The following is a 19,227-nucleotide window of genomic DNA, read 5'->3' on the forward strand; positions in this document are numbered from 1 at the left end:
TCGTATACTCAATGCATGAAGTATCACTCCCTCTCTGCTAAACGATGGTCGTCATATTTGAACGGCTAGCGTAGACATCAACAACCATGCGTCTCCATGTGTGCCTCAATCTCCTTGGAACAAAATGGCTGGTAATAAAATCACCCGAAAACCTTAATTGCAAGCACGAAAAATCGGAAGTTGCCAATTTTCATTGGGAAATCAAAAGATGTTCCATGGGTTTGTTTGGCGGCCTAGCTTCTAGAAGAATGTTTAATGTAAACATATCTTGACACCATTCACCTTAGTAATGATCAAGGCCCATACAGGAATGATTTTATGAGTTGGGACATTTTACCCCATCTTGGCATTTTGGGCTCTGTTCCCCTATGGGCTTAAATCATAAATGGAGGGGCGACCCCAAACTTTTGATCGGGAGTGTAGGTGGTACTCTCACTCGATACAGCCCTATACCTATCTGGCTGGACTACAGATTCTGGTGAAAGGGATTATACCTATGTCTGTGTTGCCCGTTGGTTTGCATCTCTCGTTGCTATTTGTTTTACTTCCGATTCGGCCACAAAGTTTTAATCATCATTATCGACTTGGCGTTCGAGTCCCGTATATATAATTGAATTAATAACAGAAAATGATTTGCCCTACCTTGCTAGAAAAACAGATTTATAGTATTTTACATTAGCAGTGTGCGCAGATTATGGCACCGCAAGCGAAAAATTGTTGCCTGGCAAAAGAAGGCATGGCAACAACGCTTTGTTTTTTCGTTAGCAGATAATGATAAAATCACTCCTGAGTTTGTTCACAACAAAAACGGTAGGAATATTTGTCTCGTTCTATTCAAACCGTGATTTTCGCATTGTTTTACTACTGAAACTCGACTCTGAGGTTTGCAAGAATCTTAATTCGTCCAAATGCTTATGAATTCAATGATGTAGGTTGAAAATTCAGCAGAAAAGCCGGAATATCAGCACACGCACGGCAAGCGATGTTTGTTTTGTTGCTCTCATCGCCTGACATGCGTTTGTTACCAACATAGGGTATTTTAGCCAATAGTGGACCCCTTACCTATAGTGGACCCCCTTATATTTTTCCTAATTTTCCTGCTTAAATCTGTTTTTACCGGTGAACTTCCACCGGGAGACGATGGATCATGTTCCTAGCCAGTAGTTACAAGTGGTGGAGCTACGCTGGAAAGCAATAATTTGATTTTTTGAACAAATTTGTAAATGTAAACAAATCTGGGGGACCACTATTGGTTAAATCCAAGGGGGTCCACTATTGTCTCCGTTTTAACATGGTAAGAGAATACGATTTATCCTATAGTGGACCCCAACAATCCTATAGTGGATCCCGGGGGGACCACTATAGGATAATTTGAGCCAGATTTGAAATGATTATTTTATGGGAAATATAGGGTGGTTTGGTAAGGTTTTTGTGTGCATTGTGCAGGAAAGACATAGAACTTGCTGTGCAAACGTTGACAGGGGCAATTTAATTGGAATATCATACTGTTTTAACGATCAGAGCAATTTTCAGCTACTAAGGGGTCCACTATTGGTTTAAATACCCTACACCGCTTAGGACAAAGCGTTTGTTTTTCGGCGTGATCCGTTTATCGTACCCTGTACATTAGAGGAAATAATGTATACATGCATGTAGACGATTTCAGAGTCATTTGGAAATTCCACCAGGAAATATTTCAGCATTTTGACTAACTTTTATACCTTTTTTTCGATGAAAGTGCTTAAATTTCCGAAAAATGCAAACGAGTATGGCTCAAGGACTTCTTTGTTTTTTCCCTTACACTACATACTATTAAACAATATTTTTCATGATTATTTTGCGGACAGCAAGTTGATAAGGCTGATTGGACTCTCTATTACCAGTAAGAAGTGTTGTAGTGGAATTGGAAATGGTAACACCCAATAAAATCCAATTTAATGTCAATCATTTAACTAGACACGTTAAAAAGTCAATTGATGTGAAGCATTGTAAAAGGCTGCCGCATTGTGAGCAAAATTTGTTTATTTTTTTTTATTTAAAGACATCCTTCGAGATCACTGCAAGATTTAATTTGTGAGAAATGGTGTGAGTAAACGTACGGGGAGGAATACCCTGCAACATGTTGTGTTAGCATGCAGAGAGCACAACTTTCACAAACCTGAACTAAGGTATGACTTATTTTGCGTTTTCTCTGTACGACTAGCAATGTCTTCCCGATTACATTAACTAAAATAACAATATAATTCAAAGGAGGACTTTATAAAACTTAACCTACAGGCATGTTTGTTTCTTTTACACGTTCAGAAAAATAAAAACAGTGTTTGGTTCTTTGATATTGTTTTACAAATTACACTAGGTTTAATGGATCTATGGTGAAAATATATAAATTAACAGAAAAAAAAACGAACAAGTGTGTACATGTATACATCGATGCACGCGATTTACGTACCGTTAATCAATAATGATGATGAAGGTCTGCTAATATGATATGAAAGATGTGTACATGGATAGAACATTAGTTTCGATTTTTGATTTGATTTTATGCGCACTATCATCACTGACTGAGAATGAAAATAGTTAAAGTTGTTCGGTTTTAGTAACACTAATCACTCACACGCATGGCTGCACAACGCAAACATTCCTAGTATATGTAAACTATCTAGACACAAACGCTCCGGCTGAGATTCACTTGCTATCCGCACACATTTAACAGTGCAACCACGACAACAGTCTGTGTGAGTACTTTTTTATAGTAGTAGTAGTAGCATGTAATAGTAGCAATAGTAGTAGAGTTCGGTGAGAGTTGAAAAACTAACGAGGTGAATTAATTTTTCAAACAAGACAGCGCTAACTAACTTTTTGCGAGTGCCTTCTTCTTCCTTTGTACTAGGATGTCGTGAAACGGGTTGTGACTGATGGACTGATTGAGACATTTGATCCACTCCTGCTGTTCCTCCTCGTTGGCGGCCGACATTCGATATACGGTATGCTTACCCTCGACCACCTTACCCTCGGAGTCGGTTTTGCATGCTTTGATGATTTCCGCTCCACCGCTGGCATGCAACTCGAAGCAGAACTGTTTGCTGCGGTCTTGCACTTCGCGGACCTATAAAAAAGACAATATGGTCAATTATTCTGTAGTTTGAACGTTCGTTTGCAAAAGTATGATTTCCCGGATATGCAGACAACACCTGTACTGCCCATAACTGCATATTTGTAACATTTGCATATTTTGCTGGTATTGAGTTAATATCGGGGATCATCATCAAATCACAAGTGCTTTCGACCCCCTGAATAAAAAAATCAAGTTTGTTCTAGGATTTATGAAAAAAATACCAAGTCATTTTGTCTCATTGAGCAATGTGACCGCATAACAGTCACACTAGAAAAATAGATTGGCTTTAAAGCGTGACATCAATCATACTGAGGTTCGATTTATTTTTTGACAATTCCCCCAGCATACAGGAACTGCTGTAGAAAATTTAATTGCTATACGACTGATGACAGTACAACATGAAGAAACAATAGCATATAGGTATCAGTGTGTGATTTTTGAAAGCATGAATCAAAAAGATATGCGGAGGATGGCGCGCAGCATAAGACTGCGTCAGTGCCCATCATGTGCAATGAACTGGAAAAAAAAGATGCTAACAGGCAAATTCCGGGAATACTAGATTTTTTCAGAGCCGCCATTTGTCTGTTCTTTGATTTGTAATCACAAATCAGTCCCATCTTTGCTGGATTTTTTGCTCATATAAGACAGTAATGCGATTACAGGCATTATGATCAAGTGAAAAGGAATGGCTCTGGCAGATGTCAAAAAAATAACAGCAACTAACATATTGACGAGAACTCATGGACAACTAATATGAAATACAACATACCGCAATGTTTTCCAGCGGAATGATCCCTCTGGGTTCTTTGTCAGTGGTGTATTCAAAGTAGTACAAGCAGTTGTCATTCAGAATGAACCACCTTCGTTTCCACGATTTATACCTGTGAAGTAAAGTGGAATAAGTATAGATTAGAATGGGAAATGATTCGATTCACCAGGGTACATACCGTCCGCCTTGCTTCCAGAGCCATCCCTCCTTATCCGGGTTGAAGAATGTGTGCATTAGGTCGTTGCCATCGTCCTGGGGTATCTTGAACGGCTCTGTCCGGATGGATTCATACAGAGACTGAAAACAATTAAAATTGTTGTAAACTTTTAACGACGAAATGTATAATTTTTACGCATTTGCGTGTAGTAAGTAGAGCTCTTTTTTAATGATATCAACTATAACATCAGCTAGCTTTTCTGTTCCCCAGACGAATTAGTATACTATAGGTACTTCAATTGCCAATCAGTATGCCGAATACCACCACTCTGCCTGATCCGCGTATAATAGTGCAATCATTACCGTTCCTGGTATTCCCAACCGACAATTCGATAATTAAACTGTCTATTCTAATCTTATTACCTATTGATACACTTACCTCCAGCAATTCTCTCGGTAAATCTCCTCCATTGTTGATGCCTCTATTCATCGATATGAATTGCTCAACGGTTGGTTTCTCTTTCACCTGTAATATAAGGAAACATTTGAATTATGCACGCGCGTCATCCTATGAAGACATTCATCATTTATCAAGTGCGTTGATGGGTGACGTGAAGTGGATAGCTAGGTACGTGTGTAGTCCAGCCGTGATTGGCGAATGAACATCCCCACCCCGGCCTACCGTGGAATGCAAGGGTGGTTGCAAACTGCCGGAACGTATTAATTTCAATCAGCTGCGGCTACTGTTGAGATGTCACACCATGCAAATCCATGTTTCATGACTGACCCAAGGCTATGAAAATTGATTCCGTGACATGTTTCACTGGGAGAAACAAGTATGTCCAACAGACGTGATAGATTAATAATTCCCAACATTTTAGATATGAACCCTAATCTTCTTCAGTTTGGGAAGCTAAAGAATGATATGTAACGGTGTAAATATTTTGGATCTGTAGTAAAGTTTCGTCGATCATTTTTGTATATCGAAAAATCCGTCTGAGAAAAACAACTAATGAAAGTTTGCCGTTCAATCCCTACCTTCAATCTTTTAAGATCGATCATGATCAATCATCAATCGGCAAGCCTCGTTGGATAAATGTACGACTCGTGCTGAAAAAATCAACTTTTTGATACTTTTTACATTGTTACCGTACGGTAACTTTAGTTAGATTAATGAACATCTGATGTGGGTCGTAGGATCATAATATTCGTAATCAACGTCCAATTTGAGTGGGTAAGTCGACATAACGATTGCCAAAATTAAAACACATGGGGTGGTGTAAGCTACTCTTCACTAGCTGCGGTCCAAACAACGGATATACCAAAACGCCGAATGAGGAGAAAAGGAAAAATACTATCGGGATCGTAACAATAGTCAGTTGATCTCCGGCCCTCGGCCGAAGAAGACACAGCGACACGCGGAATAATATCGCAGAACGAACCGCCCACCCCCCCCCCCCTCCCTATTAGTGGGGCGGCCGAAATAAAGTAAACGGCTGTCGTAAAGCCGAAACAGTTTCCATTTGAGTGATTTCTACACCACCCACCATCTTTGGTGTCCTCAAGTTCTCGGTGCCGCGGTACGATCGACCGGTCCATGATCGACTTTCCGGAGCTAGCCAAACAGCGGTGCCCAGTGTGGATTACCAGTGCTCCGAACGTTTAACAACCCCCCCCCCCCCCCCCTTTTGGGGGTGGCGCTTTGCGAAGAGCAGCGCAGTGATTCAACACCGGTGGTCAACTATTCTCGCGACCGGTCGATTACGACCCTCCACACCTTCGTGGACCTCACGACCATCCACGAGGCGGTACCTGAAGGACAAACTATTAGAGCCCTGGCCTCAAGGAACAATGGGCTTTGTGAGTCTCTGGACGGGACTCGTCGTGATGGCGATACCCTTCTGCGAAAAACGAAACCTGTATTAGGCCGTGTGGCCGAATCCGTGGCTCGTGCTAAGGAAGCCCTGCTAAACCTTCAACCAACGTCACTATGCCAAGCGTCTTGTGTCCAGCTTCGCCGTCCTCGGTTCCCAGTGTCGCCTCAAAGGATGCCGCCTCGAATGATGCACGCCGCGTCAAACCAGACCAAGATACCAACCCCGCACACCCCCCCCCCCATGGGAAGATTAATAAAGTAGGTATGTACGTAATAGAATTACCAATGTAACCCTTTTTCAGGACCACCCACATCCGAAAACTTCCCCTCACTTCAACGCCCTGGGACCCGGGAGCTCAAGAGGCCTTCTGTGCCCACCCCGGAAGCGGCCGCGGCTCAGACCAGCTGCTTGGGGCCTAGCGACGTTCCCTTCTGGAGCGTCAAGATTCTCCCGGGGTCAAAAAGTAGTTTCAACATAAGTAGGGTTTTGTACCATTTGAACAGGTGTACCTATTTTGTCGCATTTATGGAGGCAGTTCACCAAGCGGCAGCCAAATTTTAACTTGCGATCCAGCGTTCACCGGGATAGCCGACATCATAAGAGACGTGGCCTTGAGGTAGATGCCCAGGATAGAGTTCTGCGATTCCTGAAGAGCGCACTGAACTGAATCATCCGAATTTCTGGTGAAGTATCACAAAGTTCCGCATTTCTTACGTGAAAATTAATGTGACAGTGAACCTCCCATAAAATAGTCTCCTGGCTCTTCAAAATCGCTGCGCTGTTAGGAGACTCAATAAAACAAGGATGCTTCCACTCACTTGGCATCATTTAATTCATTTGTCTATAACTCAGTTCAGAAGCTTGTTACTACAATGTGATGTTCGGCAAACTTGTAGGGTTGTGTTTATACTACAATTATTAGCAAGACAAGCAACTTTTATATTTACGGAGTGAGAAAAATGTAATCGTTTAGTAACTGTTACTGGCTGTATGTACTACACAACCCTCGACAGTTGTCACGGGAAGGAATTTTTGTTAGTAAGGAGGGATTGATAGTTACATACATAGTTTTCTAAGGATTTTATTAGGATTTTATAAGTTATTTCGCCATCGTCGTGCCTACTATGGGCTCCAGAAAAAACTACGGCAAAAAAGATTCACCCCCGCACCAAATGTACCATGTACAAGACGTTAATAAGACCGGTGGTTCTCTACGAACACGAGACATGGACGATGCTCGAGGAGGACCTGCAAGCACTCGGAGTTTTCGAGCGACGGGTGCTAAGGACGATCTTCGGCGGTGTGCAGGAGAACGGTGTGTGGCGGAGAAGGATGAACCACGAGCTCGCTGCACTTTACGGCGAACACAGTATCCAGAAAGTGGCCAAAGCTGGAAGGATACGGTGGGCAGGTCATGTTGCAAGAATGCTGGACAACAACCCTGCAAAGTTGGTGTTTGATAACCATCCGGTTGGTACAAGAAGGCGTGGAGCGCAGAGAGCACGATGGACGGACCAGGTGGAGCGTGATCTGGCGAGTGTTGGGCGTGACCGAGGATGGAGAGCTGCAGCTGCAAATCGAGTATTATGGCGGCAAATTGTTGATTCAGTATTATCATGAATTTGATGTGAACTAAATAAATGAATGAAGTTATTTCGGCAGAAATTCTTTCAGAAAATCTTTCAATGATAAATTTGTAAATTTTCTTCGAGGATACCTCCAGAAATTTCTGCACAAATGCCTTCCAAAATTCTTCATGCCTATATTTCTCAACACTTCTATAAGGGAGCATCCATTAAGTACGTCACGCTAAATTGAGACCCCCTCCCCCCTTCGTACGGGTTTTTCCTATATCTAATACATTGCTTATCACAGTTTCACAAACACCACCCCCTCCCCCCCTCTAAGCGTGACGTACGTTATGGATGCACCCTAACACATTTTATTTGTCCTAGTTTCACTTGCAAAATCCATGATTTTTTTTTAGAAATTTTCCAGAGTTTCCTTGAGTAATTCTTATTAAGATTCCTGCGAAATCCTGCCACAATAGATTATTTCTGTAACTCCTTTTGTATTCCTTAGAAAAATCCTGCAGAGATTCTTTTAGAAATCCTTCCGAATTGTCTATAGATTTTTTTTAGTAATTTAACCAAAACTTCTTTCAGAAAGTATTCTGTAGATTCCTTTAGATAGAAGAAGACTAATATCGCTTAGAAAACCTTCCATTGTTTCCTTCGAAATTGTTCCATGTTCACTAGAGATTACTCCGTAAATTTCTGCTAGAATTCTCCTTAAAAACTTTTCATAAATTTCCACATAAGTTCCTCCGTTTTCCTTCAGAAATTTCTCTTGATATTCCGTTGGACAATCTGCCAATGATCTTATACAAAACTTCTCCAAAAAATCTTTTGAAAGCCTTCCATGGATTCCTTTTGGAATTTTGCAGGGATTTTGTCATAAAATCTTCTGGTGATTTTTTTAGAATATCCTCAAGACATTGCTTAAGCATTTTTTGCAGTAATTCATCCAAGTATCTTCCTGTGGTTCTCTACAAACTCTTACAGGCATTTCTTCACAAACTACTCCAGGATTTCCTGCAAGAATTACTATATGAATTCCAATGGAAATTCTTGTTAAAATTACCGGGATTCCAGCAATTTTCCTTTAGAAAATTTTATTCCTGCAAAATTTCATTTAGTAATTGCAATAGGAATTCTTCCAAAGATTCCAAAGAAAACTTACATAGAAATTTCCTTACGGATTCCTCCTGGTATTTATCCATACCAAATTTCTTACAGATTTTTTTGGAAATATTTTTATTCAACTTCAGAAAAAAAAACATTGGCAAAGTTTTTGAATAATTCTGGTAAAACAAATTAAACTAATTGCCGAAAATTGGTAAAATAGATTAAACTAAAATAAGCGAATTGGGAGTCGTGAGTTCAAATCTCACCGGAGTACGTGGATTTCTTTTTATAATTCAAATCTCAATTTGTTCATCGAGCACATGTTCTGTTGTGCACATGGATGTCAAAGCATTTTCAACAGTGTAAAATAAGTATTAGGTACCAAATTCAGTTGAACAATAAATCCAGAAAAAAAACTGTAAGAAAGATGTCTTTAAGAAATTTATCGTTCAAGTCATTTCTAATGGTTGTGCTGATCTTGGTGAGATTTTTGAAATGCAAAATGTGTTCGTACTTATGCTCGTATGAAAGAAAACAGAATTGTTTTTTTTTGGGAGACTCCCATTAAAATTCCTAAAGAAAACACGAATGAAAAACACTATAAGAAAATAAGGGAAAATCGGATGGAGTTTGTTTCTTCAGAATACCAAAATTCAACTTAAAAAAATTGATTTTTTTTTTGCAAATTAACAATGTCCAATTGTCGTGGGCCGCCGATCAGGATGCTTACCAAGGGCGCCATGAGATCACGCTACGGCGTTACGGCTCTGGACAGAATGACAAAATGTAGGAAAAAAGAAAAAATACACTCGCATGTAGGAAAAAAGAAACTGGCTCGCATGCAGCATTATGTAATGGAATCTACGGAGAAGAAACTATTCTCGCGAAAAGTTTCATCGCCCGGGGAAGGAAATCGAACCCTCAACCCATAGCATGGTGTGATTAGAAGCTTGGTGACCCTAACCAACTGTAGATTCTGCTACACGAGGCTCCACGATAAATTAGCCTTAACTATATGGAAACACATTCTGGAGAGTAGAAAATATTTCGTCGGGGAAGTGCTCAAAGAACACTAAGCGGGATAAGCAGGTTTTGTCGCAGTGGAGACGTTGCGCCAAGTACACTGAGAAGAAGAAGATGAAGAGTGAAAAAAAAAGATGCTAAGCCAATGAGAGCGACCATCTAGTCCCACACACTTTACGAAACGACACAATGTTGATGATGATACTGATATTCGCGTGTTAGAACGCCACCGTCTGTCAAAATTTCATTAAAAAAAATGGCTCGCAAAATGGACTATACCTTTATATGCCAAATGACCAGTAAAGGTTTCCAGTTAGCCTAGTGGTTAAGGCTATCGCCAATCCGGAGACGGCGGGTTCGACTCTTGTTCCGGTCGGGGAAATTTTCTCGACTCCCTGCACATAGTGTGTATCATTGTGCTTGCCTCACAATATACTAATTCATGCAATGGCAGGCAAAGAAAGCCAAATAACTGTGAAAGTGTTCAAAGGACACTTAGTTGAAGAGAGGCAGGTCAAGTTCCAGTGGTAACGTAGAGCCATACAGAAGAAGGCCAGTAAATGATGCGTGAGAGGTGAATAGCAACCCCACGGTATTTGGTTTATTTAAACAAATAAGGAACAAAATGAGTAAGAACGTACAAAGCGCGGTATCAACTCTCGTTTATCAAAATCAGGCAAGAATGCACATTTGCACATTGTGTACGTAAATAATACAAATTACTGATGCCAGGATCGTACGCAGCGTGAAGAGAGAAATGGCCCAACGTCATTTGTGTAGGAACGTGGTGCGTCGACGAAGTTCGCAGAGGTAGGCAGACACGCACAGTCAATCCCCGCCCCGCCAACAGCCAGAAACAGCAAACCCAAACTTACCGATGGATTATGCAACGACGTGTTTAGCATGATGATTGCGAAACTAAGCACATAGCATGTGTCCGTGTTGGTGAAGATGTCCGGATTGAGCTGGCAGTACCGCTGTGCGAAGCATTCCATCATACGGTCAATCTTCTGCGCTTCACCGGGTAGCCTGAATGACCAGAGAAATTGTCTGCAAAGGAGATATAGCGTTACTGATGATTAACCGGGAAATGCTAAATGATAGTAGGTCAGCCAGAACGTACCTTAAAGCTTGCACTAGAATAAGGTTGGTAAAGTCATGCAGATCTACGAATGCCTTCAACACCTGCTCATTGAAGTCATTTTTCTCGCCCAGATAGTCGCCTGTGGGGAAGAGAAAATATGTGTAAGAAAAGTAATGCCTCGATAGAATTCACAGAATGTAATACATAAACAAATTTTGAAGCAAATATTTGCGTATTCTACCATTCTAATACATATTCAGTCAAAGCTGTCAGTTCTTCACACATCATTCTTTTTAAGAATTGGGTAAAGTTTTAATAGAGAGAGAACACAATAAGGTTGGAATAGTTTATAGCTTGGTGAAGGAAATTGCACAAACATTCAAGTATAAAATAAATAAAAGTAAGAAAGGAATGAATGTTTGGTCAAACTCGTAAAAAAAAAAAACAAAAAAGTAAAAATCTAGTAATCAAAATTTCTAATACTCATAGAACACTAAACTGGTTTTGGTTGTTGATATGTTAGGCTAAGAAGAAGAAAAAGTTTGTGGAACATCATATTTAGAAAATTGGCTCCTAGAATAATTTTTTTTTTCATTTTGCAGCATTTGGTGGGGCAATGAGAGCGCAAGTCAGTCCAAAGCCGATGATAAGGAGGGGTAATGGCTGAATAGTCTTTGCTGACCACATAAACGCCATGGGATAGGAAAAAGGTATTTTGGTGTGGGATTAGGGTGTTGGTGTAGACTTGACGATATCAATGCTATTCAGATGCAAAATATTTTTAAGGCTCAATAGTGAATCGCATACCTTCCAAAACCAAAAAACAATAATTCACAAAATACCAAGCAAGTCATAGAAAGAAAAAGTGCCCGATTGTTTATTTTGCCAATTATAACAAACGGAAACTTCTACCCTCTCCGACTCGCCAGTCACCCCGGAAAAAATGTCCCTTCAGTTCTGGAAAATATATTATCCCCAATTAAGCCTTTAATCGAATTGTCCGCGTGGTCTTGTAGTACCCCTGCTAGGTAAGAATCAGTCATTGCCATACATATTAAATGCTAGACATGACCCCATGGATAGCATTTGCATATGTAAAAGCTTTGCTGATGTGACTTTCCTATTAGGCAATTCTCTCATCTCATGTTTGTCTTCAAAACCTTATCAAGCTTAGGAAATTGAAGTTGATAAACAATACATTACAAGGTTCGAATTCCCATAGAATGAAATCATTCATTCGCACTACAACACCATAGGAGATAATACCACATTGGCTCATTACAGTACAAATGTGAAAAATCTCCCTTTTCCCCCTATCCGCAACCCGGGGACGCGCCCTGTTGGATTTCGAAAGCCTCGGAGAATATTACAAACTTTCAATGGCATTCCCATGAACTAACCCACATTGCCCATTCAGGGGTCTGACTGGGCCTATTACCCTCCCTCAGTTTGTAATATTCTCTCCAACTTGGAATTATATTTTCCCGGCACATAAATGACTTCGACAAATGTTCGATATACTATGCAGCGTCATGATCAGTATAACTATATCAGATGACTTGAAGATCTGATTCTTACAGAATTGTTTGCCATTGATTATACATTCAGCTATTCCAATCATTACTGCAAAGGCCATCGACCACATGCCTGAAATCAAAGCTTCCTGGAAGATATAATCCAAGCCCAGGGAAAATTGGCTCCTAGAATAAATTACAAGCAAATGCGTCAAATTCGCACCAGACAATCGAAATCATCGTTGATGGAATGTATGTTTTAAATGGCACTTTTAATTTGTTTAACATGCAAAGCACTCTATCAAGTATCACCAAGATCTTTCGCCAAACAATGCAGCTATAAGTCCACCCGTTTTGGCATGAGATGCAAAGCGTTCAAAAAGAGTGCACCGCCATGTAAAATTAATATGCCAAAAAGCACTTCATACATGTAGTCAGTCTGCCTGCACTCGAACAGTGCCAGGCAATTCAAACAACCAAACGCAAATGGTCGGTGATGGATTTATTTCGTGGCTTAATTTCTGTTACAACGCCAGAGATATCCGCAAGGTTTATGTATACTACATGAGCAAACCACAAACAAATTGAAAAACATAAAATAATTTGAAAAATTTTAATTACTTTTTATCAACCGAGTATTAATTATTTTTGTTTATTGTTGCGTCCCAACGACCGCGATCATGAGTGGAATGCCCGGTGTGGATGGAAGTGCAGCATTGTGGATTTTTGTTGTACAACTCCGCGGTTATTATTAATTACTCGCTCCACATACCTACCGACCAACCGAGGACTGCTGCATTGGAAATACTTTATCATTTCGAGATAGTACTGTCATCCAGCCGGGCAGTCCAGTGTGTGGCACAGTGGCCGTTTATTAACGGGCGAATGCGAGCAAATGGTTGAAAACGGTGTGATGATAGGTGCACTGGCTATCACTTTAATTTATTCATCTCAACATGACCAGGGAGAGTGAACTAATAATATTCATCAATGACACCGGGCATTTTGAATGTCAGCTGTAGTAGCAATAGCTAGAGCGCAGGGGAATCTGCACTTTGAACATACCATTGTATTGTCGACTAGTGCAAAAAGCAGATTGGTAAAACTACAAGTTTGGTCGACTTTATTTTTTAAAAGTTTTAGTCAACCTATTTGTAATAACTAGGTAATACATAGTATACATATATGAACAGAACTCTGAAAGTGCTGAAAGAATAGGGTAAGGGAGGTATTTTGGACCCCTTTAGGAAGTGGATGAACAATTCAGCGATAAAAGAAAGTTTCCCCTTCAAAATATGGATAATTTCAGTAGGCATTACGTAGAGCAACATGTTTTCTGTCGAAAAAGGCCAAACAGAACTTAAAATTGTTGTATTAAATACAATAAATATCAAAACTCCTGAAGGATCTCGGGCTTGTATTTTGGACCACCTGATTTTATTTTGGACCATCAAGTGCACATATTTTGGCCCACCAAACTAAACTTCAATTGATTGATGAAATGAAAGCCACCTCAGCAAAAATTTAAACATAGTTAAAACTACGTGAAGTTTACATCTTTTCTATTCATTTTCTAGGCAGGGAACGTTTAAAAATTACGTAACGGTAAAAAAAAGATGAAATGTTGTTGCAGTTGGCAGTTTTTACGCATTGTAGTATGATGTTACATAAAAAAATGTTACGCAAAACGTGTATTTATTAACTATTGCATGACGTCAATCACCATGCATAAATTACGTAACGCTTTCTAGAAGTGCGAAAGTTTAGTGATTTTGCTAAATATAAAGGCGTTCCACACATATTGTAATGAAAGGAAAGGCCATCAAAAATAAAGTAATTTGAATGAAACGTAAATTGTCAAACATACATTAGATTACACATTGTCTCAGTCATCAACTGATTGCCGAGAAGGACAACTTTTCTAAACTAGGTGACTGAACACCTTCAACTTGTTGAAAAGTTGTTAAAACACAAATCAAATCAATTTTTTTTACTTGGCGAAAAGTTGTTAGAACAAATCGAACCCACAACAATCTCATTGTAAAATAAGGGAACGTTCAAAAATTACGTCCAAGATTTGGGGGAGGGGGGGGGGTCTAGAAAAGTGTGACAGTACGTGTATTAGGTATAGGAAAATAGCGTGACAGAGGGGGGAGGGGGGGTCTAGAAATCCCAAAAAATGATGGACGTAATATTTGAATCTTCCCTAAACGTATAACAACCCAGATCACGGGAGGTCCCAACTTATTCTATTTATCTGTTTTTAGAGTACACTAAATACATTGGCATGGATATTTTCTCCCTTAAGAAGGAACTAGAGAGATGGATCTGATAGGTGGTCCAAAATATGTTCACATATGATTATGTTGAACATATTTTGGCCATAGCTCAAACCTCCATTTTAGTAAATATTATCGCTCCACCGAGGTTAAGAACAGTTTATTTCGAGTTCTTACAATGCCCTAACTACATTCACATGAAATAAATATTTATTTGTTAAATTTAATACCTCTTCGAAGCCGACTACAAATTTGTCACCTTCTTTGTTTTTGGTGCTTTTCCGTGCGTTTCATTGGAAGTGAAAACATTTTCTCTATTTTTAATACTGAACAGCATATTTAACTGACATCCAAAATAAAGGCCATCACATAGTTGAATACTTTTCGTGTTCCAATTAAAAATTACCAAGATTTAGTAGAGATTATGTGATAAATATCATAAAACTCCCTAGGTGGGCCAAAATACCTGCCCGGTCCAAAATACCTCCACTACCCTACTAAGTCGAAAAGAAGAATGCCATGTTCTAATGAGAACGTAGAGCCAGGAAAAATAAGAAAAGCGAAAAAGGTATTCGGGGCAGTGTTACAGGATTCACTTGACCGTTAAAACCATCGCATGGGATGCTAGAGAATCTGCATACAGTTCGAAGTACTTACCAATGGCTGTCTTGTTGAGCCCCTCTCCTTTATACAAAAATTGAGCTACGTCTTGTGGGTCCGTCCTCAGAAGCTGATGTTCATATAAAAATTCTATGCCTGTAAACAAAAACAGAAAAAAAATATCGTAAGTTTGATGATCTAGGATTCGCTACGTGTAAAAGATTGTAAAATATTTCAATAAATCCTCAACAGTTGCTGCACAATTGAGTAAACAGTTGTAACAATAAGTAACAATAACAATGTTTGACTAAACTGCAAAATAATGCTCTTTAAATCAATCTCACATATCTTGCAAAGCGTCACCAAACGAAACAGAATATATTCATAGAAGTTTATTTGCACTTGAAGTGTTTTGAATCACACTTTACCATGTAGAACAAATTAGATGTGCAATAGTTCCATAGAGATTCCATTTAAATTATCAGTTTTTTTTTCATGAGTCTGAAAATAACTTCAAATATAAATAACATTAGTTTACAAAAAAAAAATCCAAAATCGTTAACTTCTATTAACGGCCATAGTTTTTGATAAATAATTATGTGCTGATATCAAGATCGTGCTTAAAGTTGTTTAAATAAAATTGTTTTTGAGTTTTTCCTGAAAATCGAGCTCTGCAGTTTTTAAAAATATGGAATTTACTAAAATATAAATATCTTGCATTGGGGTCAACTAGTTTTCAATCTGTCTGCATAAATAGAAAGTTGAATATAATATGTTTCGATCATCTGAACATAATTTTTGCATCAATAAAGATTGTATCCGCAATAATCGGGACACAGAAATACAGTTGTAACTCTGCAACAGATACATGAAAATTGCTCAAATTTTGCCTAATAACATCTAAAGATGTGTTCATTTTACCTACAAAATTTCATGTGAATCGGTGCAGTACTTTTTGTTGTAGCAATGAAAGAGCAGAATGTGCGCCATTAAATTTCGTACATCCCCTAGTTTTGCGTGTCAGTGCAGTTACTTTTGAATTTGGCAAAGGAAATGGCTGAAATTTTGAACATAAACCTCTCAATCTCCATTTGTTGCATAGGCAATATTTCAAAAAAATCGATGCGCTATCAACAATTTTATAGTCGAAACATATATTGGGACTGAACGTGATTTTAGCCCCTCCGACAGCAAATAGTCAGCACCCTTTATTGTTTCGATTGTACCTACTATTGAAAGTACTATACCAATAATCATAAAATTTTGCAGGCATAATATGCACACAATCAACTACTTTTAAAATTTCATGAAAATTGGCAGAGAAAATCAATTGAATAGGCAAACATTGCACATGAAAAACACGAAAAATTTTCACTAACACTCACCCCTACCAACACCAATAGCTTTCAAACCAATGGATCGAAGTTGATGAAATTTTGCAAGAAAATGTCTCTATAGGTATCATAACTGCTAACGAAATTTTATAATTATCATCACAGAACTTTGAACTGTAGCATAAAATAACCATCTATTATGCGAATGAAAATAGGTCATCACTGTACAAAATGCTTAAAACCACGTCTGTTTGTTTTTCATCCACAGTTAAAAGTAATGCATCGATTTTTATGAAATTTGGCATTAATAATTAACATTTACAAATAAGTTCTCAGTTAATTCTTTTACCAATTTAACCGATTTATTACAGAGTTACAGTTCTGTGTCCCAATTATTGCGGATACAGGCTTTATAGTGGGATTCGAGATTTTAGGATAGTTTGCCAATTATTGCACGGCTAAAAAATTGCCTATTGTTGCACACTCCATGCTTTTCTTATGAGGTGTGCGGCGAATTTTTAGCCGTGCAACAACTGGCAATTTACCCTAGTGATTATATTGGCCATTCTTCTGATTTGCATTTTTTTAGTAAGAAATATGAATTAAAAAAATCTTTATAAACGTACATTAGATGTTAGCCAGTTACTGTAAAAAATCAGCTCAATCGGAGCATTGGTTACGAAAAAAGAGATGTACCTATAAAGGGAGCAACTTTGCTTAAAAATTGAGAACAATCGATTTAAAATCGACAGCCTTGTATGGAATGCCGAAAAAATGTCCGCTCTACTTTTTTGTCCTTCACGTTTTCGTACTCAAGACATCATTCTACACTAATCATCAACTCACCGAGTTCAAAAATGCTATACGCTAGTGTACCAAACAGAAAATGATTTGTTGAATTCTGCAAAATAAAAACATTCGAAATCTTCGGCGAAAAATCTGGTGACATCCATGACTTTTAAGAAAATCGTGTTGAGAAAGTAGATATTTTTTCAAGATAGTAAATAAAATTTAAAAAATCTATGAGAAATTTAACTTTGTTAGTATACTTTGTTATTACCACGGGGTCTCCTAGCCTAGTGGAGACGGCGCATACTAAGATGAGCTCGGCAAACGCCAATCTCGGTAAAAAACAAGACAAATTGACGAAATTTGGCGAAAAAAAATAAGTATACGGGTTCGATTCCCGTTCCGGTCGGGGAAATTTTCTCGACTCCCTGAACATAGTGTATCATTGTCCTTGCCGCACAATGTACAAATTCATACAATGGCAGGCAAAGAAAGCCCTTCAATTAATAACTTTGGAAGTGCTCAAAGAAAACTAAGTTGAAGAGAGGCCGGTCAAGTTCCAATGGGAACGTAGAGCCATAAAGAAGAAAAATAGGAAGAAGACGTGTACATTATATAAGATGTCCTTCGACGAGTCCAATGTCAAAAAATCATTAGCAATTTATTCTACAGCTAATTCGGGGACGAATTTGGACGAATATATTTTCACAAATCGGTTGAATTATTCTAAATTTCAGCATCTAGCATTTTCCACAATTTTAACTAAAAAAAGAAACTTCCAAAATTATTATTCAAAACTGCTGCTAGAAAAGCCAGATTTTTTTCAGGAGCTTTACCTCGCCTTCCTTTTACAAAGCGGTTTTGCCAAGCATTGCACAATGGTCCACGTATCAGATTTACGAGGAAAGATGCATTCAGCGCCTTCAAATATTTTTTTAGAAAAACATGGTCTTCAATGTTGTACCTCATAATAAGGCCCTCTTTAAAATGTATATGAAAATTAGAGTGGTCCATAATTTCTAAGAAATTGGAAACAAAACTTTTTGCAAGAAAGCTTTCATTTCATTTATTTAGTTCACATCAAATTCATGATAATACTGAATCAACAATTTGCCGCCATAATACTCGATTTGCAGCTGCAGCTCTCCATCCTCGGTCACGCCCAACACTCGCCAGATCACGCTCCACCTGGTCCGCCCATCGTGCTCTCTGCGCTCCACGCCTTCTTGTGCCAACCGGATCAGTTGCAAACACCAGCTTTGCAGGGTTGTTGTCCGGCATTCTTGCAACATGCCCTGCCCACCGTATCCTTCCGGCTTTGGCCACCTTCTGGATGCTGGGTTCGCCGTAAAGTGCAGCGAGCTCGTGGTTCATTCTTCTCCGCCACACACCGTTCTCCTGCACACCGCCGAAGATCGTCCTTAGCACCCGTCGCTCGAAAACTCCGAGTGCTTGCAGGTCCTCCTCGAGCATCGTCCATGTCTCGTGTCCGTAGAGAACCACCGGTCTTATTAACGTCTTGTACATGGTACATTTGGTGCGGGGGTGAATCTTTTTTGTCCGCAGTTTCTTCTGGAGCCCATAGTAGGCACGACTTCCACTGATGATGCGCCTTCGTATTTCACGGCTCACGTTATTGTCAGCCGTTAGCAAGGAACCGAGGTAGACGAATTCTTCTACCACCTCGAAAGTATCCCCGTCTATCGTAACATTGCTGCCAAGGCTTGTCCTGTCTCGCTCAGTCCCACCTACCAGCATGTACTTTGTCTTAGCCGCATTCACCACCAGTCCGACCTTTGCTGCTTCACGTTTCAGGCGGGTGTACAGTTCTGCCACCGTTCCAAATGTTCTGGCAATAATATCCATGTCATCCGCAAAACAGACAAATTGGCTGGATTTCGTGAAGATCGTACCCCGGCTGTTGAGCCCGGCTCGTCGCATAACACCTTCCAGGGCGATGTTGAATAGTAGGCAGGAAAGTCCATCACCTTGTCGTAGTC

At 39.3% G+C, this 19,227-nt stretch overlaps 1 protein-coding gene across 15 annotated transcripts in view; it reads right to left on the reverse strand.

Annotated features, from left to right (window-relative positions):
* Positions 1-19,227, reverse strand: part of LOC109427864 (cytohesin-1) — a 130,710-nt gene that overhangs the window by 14,295 nt on the left and 97,188 nt on the right. For 11 of the 15 annotated variants that reach the window (XM_062851518.1, XM_062851517.1, XM_062851514.1 and 8 more), the window contains 8 exons: positions 15,162-15,260; positions 10,751-10,850; positions 10,503-10,677; positions 4,480-4,566; positions 4,063-4,181; positions 3,885-3,996; positions 2,857-3,106; positions 2,017-2,226 (listed from right to left, as the gene is read on the reverse strand). In XM_062851518.1, coding sequence (XP_062707502.1) covers positions 2,036-2,226; positions 2,857-3,106; positions 3,885-3,996; positions 4,063-4,181; positions 4,480-4,566; positions 10,503-10,677; positions 10,751-10,850; positions 15,162-15,260 — 1,133 coding nt within the window. In that variant the 3' untranslated portion in view covers positions 2,017-2,035. Of the gene's footprint in view, positions 1-2,016; positions 2,227-2,320; positions 3,107-3,884; positions 3,997-4,062; positions 4,182-4,479; positions 4,567-10,502; positions 10,678-10,750; positions 10,851-15,161; positions 15,261-19,227 lie in introns of those variants that run through there. The other 4 variants (XR_009997686.1, XM_062851515.1, XM_062851519.1 and 1 more) reach the window with 2 other exon arrangements.

This window comes from Aedes albopictus, chromosome 2 (genome assembly GCF_035046485.1).
Source record: "Aedes albopictus strain Foshan chromosome 2, AalbF5, whole genome shotgun sequence".
NCBI lineage: Eukaryota > Metazoa > Arthropoda > Insecta > Diptera > Culicidae > Aedes > Aedes albopictus.